The following is a 12,909-nucleotide window of genomic DNA, read 5'->3' as shown; positions in this document are numbered from 1 at the left end:
AACCAAAAATGGGATCAGAACTTCAAAAAATGGGATCAATAGCACAAAAAATGGGATCGGAAGAACAAAAAATGGGAACAGAACGCCCCAAAATGGGATCAGAAACCCAAAAAGGGATAAAAGCCCAAAAATGGGATCAGAACTCCCAAAAATGGGATCAGAACCCAACAAAATGGGATCAGAATTCCCAAAAATGGGATCAGAAACACCAAAAATGGGAACAGAATGCCCCAAAACAGGAACAAAAGCCCAAAAATGGGATCAGAATTCCCAAAAATGGGATCAGAAGGACCCCAAAATGGAATGAGAAAGCCCCTAAACATGGCATCAGAATGCCACAAAATGGGATAAGAGGCACCAAAATAGGATCAGAATCCCCCCAAAACGGGATCAGAAGCATAAAAATGAGATAAAAGCCCCCAAAATGGGCAAAGAAATCCCAAAATGGGATCAGAAACACAAAAATGGGATCAGAACCCCGCAAAAGGGACCAGAAAAACAAAAACGGGATCAGAACCCCCAAAAAAAGGGATCAGAAGCCTCCAAAATGGGATCAGACCCCCCAAAATGGGCCCAGCATCCCCAGAATGGGAGCAGTTTTGTCCCCAGTGCCACCAACTCCATCCCAACGCCAACATTTCACCCCCAAGGCCACCATTTTGTCCCCACTGCCACCATCTCCACCCCACTGCCACCATTTTGTCCCCATTGCCACCATTTTGTCCCCATTGCCACCACCTCCACCCCATTGCCACCATTTTGTCCCCATTCCCATCATCCCCACCCTACTGCCACCATTTTGTCCCCATTCCCATCACCCCCACCCCATTGCCACCATCTCCACCCCAGTCCCACCATTTTGTCCCCGTTCCCACCATCCCCACCCCATTGCCACCATTTTGTCTCCATTCCCACCCCCTCCACCCCACTGCCACCATTTTGTCCCCACTGCCACCACCTCCACCCCACTGCCACCATTTTGTCCCCATCCCAGGGCCACCATTTTGTCCCCATGGCCACCATTTTGTCCCCATGGCCACCACCTCCATCCCATGGCCACCATTTTGTCCCCATTGCCACCATTTTGTCCCCATTGCCACCACCTCCACCCCATGGCCACCATTTTGTCCCCATTCCCCTCCCCCCCGCCCCATTGCCCCCCACCCCCCTACGTCCCACCTCTGCGCAGCAGCTCGGAGCTCTCGGGGTCCCCCATAGCAGCGCACGGTGCAGACCCCATAGGTGTGGGGCAGCAGCTCGACCCAACGCTGTGGGTGCAGCTCCAGGTAACACAGCAGGGTCTCGATGGCTGCAGGGGGTGGGGGAGGGCCGGGAGGTGTCGATCCCAATCCCAAATCCACTTCTGGGATACCCCGACCCCATTCCCAGCTCCATTCTGGGACATCTTAACCCCGTTCCCAGTTCCCTTTGGGATACCCCAGTCCCATTCCCAGTTCACTTTCAAGACCTCCCGACCCCATTCCCAGTTCCATTTTGGGACCACCCAACCCACTCCCATTTCCCTTCTGGGACCTTCCCACCCCATTCCCATTTCCTTCCAGAACCTCCCATTCCCAGTTCCCTTCCAGGCCCTTCCCACTCCCATTTCCCTTCCAGGACCTCCCGATCCCATTCCCAGTTCCCATCCAGGAACTTTCCATTCCCGTCCCATTCCCATTCCCCTTCCAAGACCTCCTGATCCATTCCCATTCCCCTTCCAGGACCTGCCCTTCCCATTCCCCTTCCCCGTCCAGGACCTGCCCATCCTATTCCCATTCCCATTCCCCTTCCAGGACCTGCCCATCCCATTTCCCTTCCCCTTCCAGGACCTGCCCATCCTATTCCCATTCCCATTCCCCTTCCAGGACCTGCCCATCCCATTCCCCTTCCCTTTCCAGGACCTGCCCATCCCACTCCCATTCCCCTTCCCCTTCCAGGACCTGCCCATCCCATTCCCATTCCCCTTCCAGGACCTGCCCGTCCCATTCCCATTCCCCTTCCAGGACCTGCCCATCCTATTCCCATTCCCCTTCCAGGACCTGCCCATCCTATTCCCATTCCCCTTCCAGGACCTGCCCATCCCATTCCCATTCCCCTTCCAGGACCTGCCCTTCCCATTCCCCTTCCCCTTCCCCTTCCAGGACCTGCCCATCCCATTCCCATTCCCCTTCCCCTCCCAGGACTTGCCCATCCCATTCCCATTCCCCTTCCCCTTCCAGGAACTGCCCATCCCACTCCCACTCCCCTTCCAGGACCTGCCCATCCCATTCCCATTCCCCTTCCCCTTCCAGGACCTGCCCATCCCATTCCCCTTCCCCTTCCAGGACCTGCCCATCCCATTCCCCTTCCCCTTCCAGGACCTGCCCATCCCACTCCCCTTCCCCTTCCGGGACCTGCACATCCCACTCCCATTCCCCTTCCCGGACTTGCCCTTCCCATTCCCTTTCCCCTTCCAGGACCTGCTCATCCCATTCCCCTTCCCCTTCAATGACCTGCCCATCCCATTCCCATTCCCACTCCCACTCCCCTTCCAGGACCTGCCCATCCCATTCCCACTCCCACTCCCCTTCCAGGACCTGCCCATCCCATTCCCACTCCCACTCCCCTTCCAGGACCTGCCCATCCCATTCCCACTCCCACTCCCCTTCCAGGACCTGCCCATCCCATTCCCACTCCCACTCCCAGGACCTGCCCATCCCATTCCCACTCCCACTCCCCTTCCAGGACCTGCCCATCCCATTCCCATTCCAGGACCTGCCCATCCCATTCCCACTCCCACTCCCCTTCCAGGACCTGCCCATCCCATTCCCACTCCCACTCCCCTTCCAGGACCTGCCCATCCTATTCCCACTCCCACTCCCCTTCCAGGACCTGCCCATCCTATTCCCACTCCCATTCCCCTTCCAGAACCTTCCCCCCACTCCCACTCACCCTCCTCCCTCACATCCAGGTCCTGCACGGTGCTCTCAATGCTGATGGCCCGCTCATGTTTATAGCAGACCCGCTGCTGCTCCTCGCCCCGTTCTGACGCCGTGACGTCATCGCCCCCCTCTGACGTCACACCGTCGCCGTCCCCCTCCGACCTGATGACATCATCGCCCCCCTCTGACGTCACACCGTCGCCGTCCACCCTGATGGCGGCCATCTCCTTGTCGCTCACCTCCACTCCCTACCATGGACAGCGCCGCTGAGCCGCAATGCATTATGGGAGGGCCCATTTAAAGCATTGGCCATTGAGCCGCAATGCATTATGGGAGCCCCAATCAAACCAATGGCTCTGAGCCGCAATGCATTATGGGATGGCCAATTCCAACCGATGGCCGTAGGAAGGCCCAATGCATTATGGAACGGCCCATTAAACCTATGGCCACTGAGCCGCAATGCATTATGGGAGGGCCAATTCGCTGCAATGGCTTATGGGATGGCCAATTCCAACCAACAGCCATTGAGCCGCAATGCATTATGGGAGGGCCAATTCAATGCAATGGCCATTGAGCCGCAATGGCTTATGGGATGGCCAATTCCAACCGATGGCCATAGGAAGGCCCAATGCATTATGGAACGGCCCATTAAACCTATGGCCACTGAGCCGCAATGCATTATGGGAGGGCCAATTCAATGCAATGGCCATTGAGCTGCAATGGCTTATGGGATGGCCAATTCCAACCAACAGCCATTGAGCCGCAATGCATTATGGGATGGCCCATTGCAAACAATAGGCACTGAGTTGCAATGCATTATGGGATGGCCAACCCCAACCAATGGCCATAGGAGGACATGATGAATTATGGGATGGCCAATTCCAACCAATGGCCACTGAGCTGCAATGGCTTATGGGATGGCCAATTCCAACTAACGGCCATTGAGCTGCAATGCATTATGGGAGGGCCCATTCAAACTTATAGCCATTGAGCCACAGTGCATTATGGGAGCCCCAATCAAACCAATGGCTCTGAGCCGCAATGCATTATGGGATGGCCAATTCCAATCGATGGCCGTAGGAAGGCCCAATGCATTATGGAACGGCCCATTAAACCTATGGCCACTGAGCTGCAATGCATTATGGGAGGGCCAATTCGCTGCAATGGCTTATGGGATGGCCAATTCCAACCAACAGCCATTGAGCTGCAATGCATTATGGGAGCCCCAATCAAACCAATGGCTCTGAGCCGCAATGCATTATGGGATGGCCAGTTCCAACTAACGGCCATTGAGCTGCAATGCAGTATGGGAGGGCCCATTTAAAGCAACGGCTTTTGAGCCACAATGCATTATGGGAGGGCCCATTCAAACTTATAGCCATTGAGCCGCAGTGCATTATGGGAGGTCCATTTAGCCCAATGGCCATTGAGACGCAGTGCATTATGGGAGGTTCCATTTAAAGCAATGACCATTCAGCCACAATGCATTATGGGATGGCCAATTCCAACCGATGGCTGTAAGAAGGCCCAGTGCATTATGGAACGACCTATTAAACCTATGGCCACTGAGCCACAATGCATTATGGGAGGGCCAATTCAATGCAATGGCCATTGAGCTGCAATGGCTTATGGGATGGCCAATTCCAACCAACAGCCATTGAGCCGCAATGCATTATGGGACGGCCCATTGCAAACAATAGCCACCGAGTTGCAATGCATTATGGGATGGCCAACCCCAACCAATGGCCATAGGAGGACATGATGAATTATGGGATGGCCAATTCCAACCAATGGCCACTGAGCTGCAATGCATTATGGGATAGCCAATTCCAACTCATGGCCATAGGAAGGCACAATGAATTATGGGATAGCCAATTCCAACCCAAGGCCATAGGAGGGCCCAATGAATTATGGGATGGCCACTTCCAACCCAAGGCCATAGGAGGGCCCAATGAATTATGGGATAGCCAATTCCAACTCATGGCCATTGAACTACAATGCATTATGGGATGGCCAATTCCAACCCATGGCCATAGGAGGGCCCGATGAATTATGGGATGGCCACTTCCAACCCATGGCCACAGGAGGGCCCAATGAATTATGGGATGGCTACTTCCAACCCAAGGCCACAGGAGGGCCCGATGAATTATGGGATGGCCACTTCCAACCCATGGCCATAGGAAGGCCCAATGAATTATGGGATGGCCACTTCCAACCCATGGCCATAGGAGGGCGCCCACTGGCCAACCCTTGGGTTCACCCCAACCCTCCATCCCACCCCCACCCCAATGAGACCCCCCGCAACTGACCCACACCACCAAAACCCCAACATTTCCCCCCAGTTCCTCTCCTTCTCACCCTGGTGAGGGCACGGCGTCGCCGGTGCAGCTCCTGGCATTTGCAGGGCGGGAAGGTGGCCTGCACCAATTTCTTGATGGTGAAAAAGTCCACGGCGTCGGCGAAGATGTGGCGCCGCAGCTCGAGCCGGTCGGAGCCCTGTGGATGGGAGGGGACCCCAATGCCTTTTAGGGGTCCCCAAAGGCACCCCGGTGGCTTTTAGGGTTCCCTGTGTCACTCCAAATGCGTCCTGTTGGGTTTTAGGACTCCCCTAAGACTCCTCAACATCTTTTAGGGTTCCCAACGTCACCCCAAAGACCTCCTAATGCCTTTTAGGACTCCTTGTGTCACCCTAAATTGTCCCCAGTACCTTTTACGACTCTCCGTGTCACCCCAAAACCCTCCCAGCACCTTTTAGGACTCCTTGCGTCACCCCAAATCATCCTCAACACGTTTTGGGATTTCTTGTGTCACCCCAAAGATATCCCAAAACCTTTTAGGACTCCCTGTGTCACCCCAAATCATTCCCAACACCTTTTAGGATTTCCAGTGTCACCCCAAAGACCTCCCAGTGCCTTTTAGGACTCCTTGTGTCACCGTAAATTGTCCCCAGTACCTTTTAGGACTCTCCGTGTCACCCCAAAACCCCCCCAGCACCTTTTAGGACTCCTTGGGTCACCCCAAAGATGCCCCAATGGGTTTTATGGCTCCCTAAAGACTCCTCAGCATCTTTTAGTTTTTTTCCCTGTCTCACCCCAAAGACCTTCCAACACCTTTTAGGGTTCCCAGTGTCACCTCAAATCAAACCCGACACCTTTTAGGACACACCTGATAGTCCAATTTCTCATTAGGGTTCCCCAGTGACTTACCAATGAGTTTTAGGGTTCCTTGAGACACCCCAAAGATCTCCCAATGCCTTTTATGACTGCCCCATGTTACTCCAAATCGTCCCCAACACCTTTTAGGATTCCTTGTTTCACCCCAAAGACCTCCCAGCATCTTTTAGGACTCCTCCTGTCACCCCAAATTGTCCCTGACACCTTTTAAGGTTCCCAGCGTCACCCCAAAGACCTCACAAAGCCTTTTAGGACCCCCTGTGTCATCCCAAATTGGCCCAGTACCTTTTAGGACTCTCCGTGTCACCCCAAAGACCCCCCAGCATCTTTTAGAACTCTCTGCGTCACCCCAAATCACCCTCAACAACCTTTTAGGACTCCCTGTGTCACCCCAAATTGTCTTCAACACGCTTTGGGATTCCTTGCGTCACCCCAAAGATGTCCCAAAACTTTTCAGGACTTCCCATGTCACCCCAAATCATCCCCAACACCTTTTAGGGTTCACAGTGTCACCCCAAATCGTCCTTGATGCCTTTTAGGACTCCCTATGTCACCCCAAATCATTCTCAACACCTTTTGGGATTATTTGTGTCACCCCAAAGACCTCCCAATGCCTTTTAGGACTTCCTATATCACCCCAAATTGTCCTCAACACATCTTGGGATTCCTTGCGTCACCCCAAAGATGTCCCAAAAATCTTTAGGACTCCCTGTGTCACCCCAAATCATTCCCAACACCTTTGAGGGTTCTCAGTGTCACCCCATATCGTCCTTGACACCTTTTAGGGTTCCTCGTGTTACCCCAGAGATCTCCAAACGCCCTTTAGGATACTTTGTGTCACCCCAAATTGTCCCCAACACTTTTTAGGGTTCCTTTTGTCACCACAAAAATTCCCTAATGTATTTTAGGACTTTCTGCATCACCCCAAATACCCACCAACACCTTTTAGGACTTCCTGTGTCACCCCAAATCGTCCCCAGCACCTTTTAGGATTACTTGTGTCATCCCAAAGACCTCCCAGCACCTTTCAGGACTCCCTGTGTCACCCCAAATTGTCCTCAACACGCTTTGGGATTCCTTGCGTCACCCCAAAGATATCCCAAAACCTTTCAGGACTCCCTGTGTCACCACAAATCACCCCCAACAACTTTTAGGGTTCTCAGTGTCACCCCAAATCATCCTCAACACATTTTAGGGTTCTCACTGACACTCCAAATCAGCCCCAAAACTTTTTAGGGTTCACAGTGTCACCCCAAATCGTCCTTGATGCCTTTTAGGACTCTCTCTGTCACCCCAAAGACCTCCCAATGCCTTTTAGGACTTCCTATATCACCCCAAATCATTCTCAACACCTTTTGGGATTCCTTGTGTTACCCCAAAGATGAACCAAAACCTTTCAGGACTCCCCACGTCACCCCAAATCGTCCTCAACACCTTTTAGGACTCCCTGTGTCATCCCAAACCACCCCCAACACTTTTTAGGGTTCTCTGCATCACCCCAAATCACCCCCCAACCCCAACCACCGGATTTAGAATTAGAAAAAAAAACAAAACAATTTTAGGGCAGCCCCCACCCCCAACACCCCCCACAAACCCCCACCTCGGGGTCCAGGAAGAGGTGACACCAGGCCGGCTCTCCATCCCTCCCGGCTCGGCCGATCTCCTGCACGTAACTCTCGAAATTCCTGGGCATGTTGTAGTGCAGCACGGCACGAACGTCTGCCTTATCCAAACCCATCCCAAAAGCCACCGTGGCCACAACCACGCGGAGGCGGCCGCGCATGAAGGCTGATTGAACGCGGCGCCGCTCGGCCGACGACAGCCCGGCGTGGTACGCCGCTGCAATCGCGTCGGGTTGGAGGCGGCGGCTGCTCTTGGGTCCTATGAGGGAAAGAGGAAAGGCTGATGGCCGCCGTCGGCCTTCTTGGCCACCAAAACACAGAATGGAGAATCACAGGGAAACCTCTTGGCTACCGTTGGCCTTCTGGACCATCTGGGCACATCGTTGGCCACCACTGGGCTTCTGGGGACTCACAGCCAACCTGTTGGTCTCCATTGGCCTTCTTGGCCACCAAAACAAACAATAGAGACTCACAGTGAAGCTCTTGGCCACCTGGGTTCACTGTTGGCCACCATCGGGGTTCTTGGGGACTTGGAAGGGACACTACTGACTGACAGCCAACCTCTTGGCCACCGTCAGCCTTCTTGGCCACCAAAACACAGAATGGAGACTCTCAGGGAACCTCTTGGCTACCGCTGGCCTTCTTGACCACCTGGGCACATTGTTGGCCACCATTGGGCTTGTTGGGGACTCAGAGCCAACCTGCTGGCCACTGTTGGCCTTCTTGGCCACCAAACACAAAATAGAGACTCAAAGGGAATCTCTTGGCCACCTGGGGTCACTGTTGGCAACCGTTGGCCTTCTTGGGGACTGTGAAGGGACACTACTGACTGACAGTCAGCTTTGTGGCCACCAAAACACAGAATGGAGACTCTCAGGGAACCTCTTGGCTACCGTTGGCCTTCTTGACCACCTGGGCACATTGTTGGCCACCACTAGGCTTTTTGGGGACTTGGAAAAGACACTACTGACTGACAGCCAACCTGTTGGCCACTATTGGCCTTCTTGGCCACCAAACACACAATAGAGACTCACAGGGAATCTCTTGGCCACCTGGGTTCACTGTTGGCCACTGTTGGCCTTCTTGAGGAGGGGAAGGGACACTAGTGGCTCACAGGGAACCTGTTGGCCACTGTTGGCCTTCTTAGCCACCAAAACAAACAATAGAGACTCCCAGTGAAGCTCTTGGCCACCTGGGTTCACTGTTAGCCACCATCGGGGTTCTTGGGGACTTGGAAGGGACACTACTGACTGACAGCCAACCTCTTGGCCACCGTCAGCCTCCTTGGCCACCAAAACACAGAATGGAGACTCTCAGGGAACCTCTTGGCTACCGTTGGCCTTTCTGACCACCTGGGCACATCGTTGGCCACCATTGGGCTTGTTGGGGACTCAGAGCCAACCTGTTGGCCACTGTTGGCCTTCTTGGCCACCAAACACACAATAGAGACTCAAAGGGAATCTCTTGGCCACCTGGGTTCACTGTTGGCAACCATTGGCCTTCTTGGGGACTGTGAAGGGACACTACTGACTGACAGTCAGCTTTGTGGCCACCAAAACACAGAATGGAGACTCACAGGGAACCTCTTGGCTACCGTTGGCCTTCTTGACCACCTGGGCACATCGTTGGCCACCACTGGGCTTTTTGGGGACTTGGAAAAGACACTACTGACTGACAGCCAACCTCTTGGCCACCTTTGGCCTTCTTGGCCACCGAAACACAAAACAGAGACACACAGGGAACCTCTTGGCCACCTGGGTTCACTGTTGGCCACTGTTGGCCTTCTTGAGGAGGGGAAGGGACACTAGTGGCTCACAGGGAATCTGTTGGCCACTGTTGGCCTTCTTAGCCACCAAAACAAACAGTAGAGACTCACAGTGAAGCTCTTGGCCACCTGGGTTCTCTGTTAGCCACCATCGGGATTCTTGGGGACTGGGAAGGGACACTACTGACTGACAGCCAACCTCTTGGCCACCGTCAGCCTTCTTGGCCACCAAAAAACAAAATAGAGACTCTCAGGGAACCTCTTGGCTACCGTTGGCCTTCTTGACCACCTGGGCACATCGCTGGCCACCACTGGGCTTGTTGGGGACTCAGAGCCAACCTGTTGGCCATTGTTGGACTTCTTGGCCACCAAAACACACAATAGAGACTCAAAGGGAATCTCTTGGCCACCTGGGTTCACTGTTAGCCACCATCGGGGTTCTTGGGGACTGGGAAGGGACACTACTGACTGACAGTCAGCTTTGTGGCCACCAAAACACAGAATGGAGACTCACAGGGAACCTCTTGGCTACCGTTGGCCTTCTTGACCACCTGGGCACATTGTTGGCCACCACTGGGCTTTTTGGGGACTTGGAAAAGACACTACTGACTGACAGCCAACCTGTTGGCCACTGTTGGCCTTCTTGGCCACTGAAACACAGAATGGAGACTCACAGGGAACCTCTTGGCCACCTGGGTTCACTGTTGGCCACTGTTGGCCTTCTTGGGGACTGGGAAGGGACACTAGTGGCTCACAGGGAACCTGTTGGCCACTGTTGGCCTTCTTGGGGACTGGGAAGGGACACTAGTGGCTCACAGGGAACCTGTTGGCCACCGCTGGCCTTCTTAGCCACTAAAACAAACAGTAGAGACTGACAGTGAAGCTCTTGGCCACCTGGGTTCACTGTTAGCCACCATCGGGATTCTTGGGGACTTGGAAGGGACACTACTGACTGACAGCCAACCTCTTGGCCACCGTCAGCCTCCTTGGCCACCAAAACACAGAATGGAGACTCTCAGGGAACCTCTTGGCTACCGCTGGCCTTCCTGACCACCTGGGCACATCGTTGGCCACCATTGGGCTTGTTGGGGACTCAGAGCCAACCTGCTGGCCACTGTTGGCCTTCTTGGCGACCAAACACACAATAGAGACTCAAAGGGAATCTCTTGGTCACCTGGGTTCACTGTTGGCAACCGTTGGCCTTCTTGGGTACTGGGAAGGGACACTACTGACTGACAGTCAGCTTTGTGGCCACCAAAACACAGAATGGAGACTCACAGGGAACCTCTTGGCTACCGTTGGCCTTCTTGACCACCTGGGCACATCGTTGGCCACCATTGGGCTTGTTGAGGACTTGGAAAAGACACTACTGACTGACAGCCAACCTGTTGGCCACCGTCAGCCTTCTTGGCCACCATAACACAAAATGGAGACTCTCAGTGAACCTCTTGGCTACCATTGGCCTTCTAGACCATCTGGGCACATCGTTGGCCACCATTGGGCTTGTTGGGGACTCACAGCCAATCTGTTGGCCACTGTTGGCCTTCTTGGCCACCAAACACACAATAGAGACTCAAAGGGAATCTCTTGGCCACCTGGGTTCACTGTTGGCAACCGTTGGCCTTCTTGGGGACTGGGAAGAGACACTACTGACTGACAGCCAACCTCTTGGCCACCGTCAGCCTTCTTGGCCACCAAAACACAGAATGGAGACTCTCAGGGAAACCTCTTGGCTACCGTTGGCCTTCTTGACCACCTGGGCACATTGTTGGCCACCACTGGGCTTTTTGGGGACTTGGAAAAGACACTACTGACTGACAGCCAACCTGTTGGCCATGGTAGGCCTTCTTGGCCACTGAAACACAGAATGGAGACTCACAGGGAACCTCTTGGCCCCCTGGGTTCCCTGTTGGCCACTGTTGGCCTTCTTGAGGAGGGGAAGGGACACTAGTGGCTCACAGGGAATCTGTTGGCCACTGTTGGCCTTCTTAGCCACCAAAACAAACAGTAGAGACTCACAGTGAAGCTCTTGGCCACCTGGGTTCACTGTTGGCCACCATCGGGGTTGTTGGGGACTTGGAAGGGACACTACTGACTGACAGCCAACCTCTTGGCCACCGTCAGCCTTCTTGGCCACCATAACACAGAATGGAGACTCACAGGGAACCTCTTGGCTACCGTTGGCCTTCTGGGCCACCAAAACACACCACAGAGACACACAGCCAACCTGTCGGCCACCGTTGGCCTTCTTGGCCACCAAAACACACGCTACTGACTCATCGTAAGCCTCTTGGCTACCAGGGCCCACCACTGGCTACTGTTGGCCTTCCTGGGCACCGGGGCCCTCCGCTGTTGCTCCAGGCCTGCTCCATACCTGGCGTGGTGTTGGTGAGCAGCTCGTCCTGCAGACAGGTGCGGAGCAGCGCGGCGACGCGGGCCGTGTCCTCCCGACGCGTGCAGTACACGATGATGGAGCGGAGCGCGGCGTAGCGCTCGCTGCGCAGCAGGTTAACGAGAGCCTGCGGGTAAACGAGGGCACCGATGTTAGGAGCTAAGTAAAAAACACAACCGAAGTGCCTGGGCTCTGAGCACAGAGCCCCAGCGTTGATCTGTGCGCTCTGGGGATCTCCGCGTGGGATCTGATTGCATGAAGTGGGTCTGTGCCTTCCCACCACACCAGAGTGAGATTTTGGAGGGGAGGTTTGCAGGATCCGCTGTTCTGTCAGCACACAACACCAATCCTCACCCCTAATCACTGCTGTTCCCCTCTCTACCTGATCCCTACGCCGGTACCCAGAGATGTCACCGTCCCCATCCCTCCCCAGTCCCTTCCCAATCCCCATTCCGGTGCTCAGGTCCACATGCCTTCCCTCTCCCCATCCCGTCCCTACCCTGTTCCCATCCCTACCAGTCCCCATCCCATCCCTACCTGGTCTCTCTTCCCATCTCCACCCCATCTCTGGCCCTACTCCCACCTGGTCCCTGCCTGCACCCCATCCCCGTCCTGTCCCTACCTGGTCACCATTCCTATCCCATCCCTCTCTGGTCCCCAGCCCCATTCCAATTCCCTCCTTACTTGGTCACCATCCCCATCATCCCCATCCCACCTTTCCCATTCCCCATACCCATTCCCAGTCCTCACTCATTCCCCATCCCTGTCCCATCCATATCCAGTCTTCCTCCCCACTCCCATCCTGTCCCTGCCTGGTCCCTGTCTCCATCTCCGTCCCCATCCCATCACTATCTGGTCCCCATCCCAGGGGGGGTTGGACTCGATGATCTCTGGATGTCCCTCCAACCCCTACGATTCTGTGATCTCATCCTGTCCCTCGCCATCCCCCATCCCATCCCTACCCATTCCCCACCCCCACCCCATTTCTACCCCATCCCCACCCCTACTGTTCCCCATACCCATCCCATCCCTACCC

The 12,909-nt window shown here is 54.7% G+C and overlaps 1 protein-coding gene across 1 annotated transcript in view; it reads right to left on the bottom strand.

The window, feature by feature from the left end:
- The window catches only part of RECQL4 (RecQ like helicase 4), a 55,462-nt gene that overhangs the window by 18,020 nt on the left and 24,533 nt on the right, over positions 1 to 12,909 (bottom strand). The window contains exons 16-20 of the mRNA XM_085219987.1: positions 11,856 to 12,000; positions 7,695 to 7,975; positions 5,280 to 5,417; positions 2,932 to 3,169; positions 1,180 to 1,309 (exon numbers count right to left, since the gene is read on the bottom strand). Of these exons, the coding sequence (XP_085076113.1) occupies positions 1,180 to 1,309; positions 2,932 to 3,169; positions 5,280 to 5,417; positions 7,695 to 7,975; positions 11,856 to 12,000 (932 nt within the window). The remainder of the gene's footprint in view (positions 1 to 1,179; positions 1,310 to 2,931; positions 3,170 to 5,279; positions 5,418 to 7,694; positions 7,976 to 11,855; positions 12,001 to 12,909) is intronic.

This window comes from Meleagris gallopavo, chromosome 3 (assembly GCF_905368555.1).
Source record: "Meleagris gallopavo chromosome 3, MGAL_WU_HG_1.1, whole genome shotgun sequence".
In the NCBI taxonomy this organism is placed as follows: domain Eukaryota; kingdom Metazoa; phylum Chordata; class Aves; order Galliformes; family Phasianidae; genus Meleagris; species Meleagris gallopavo.
The sequence above is the reverse complement of the archived record's forward strand: the minus strand, read 5'-3'. Positions and strand labels throughout refer to the sequence as shown.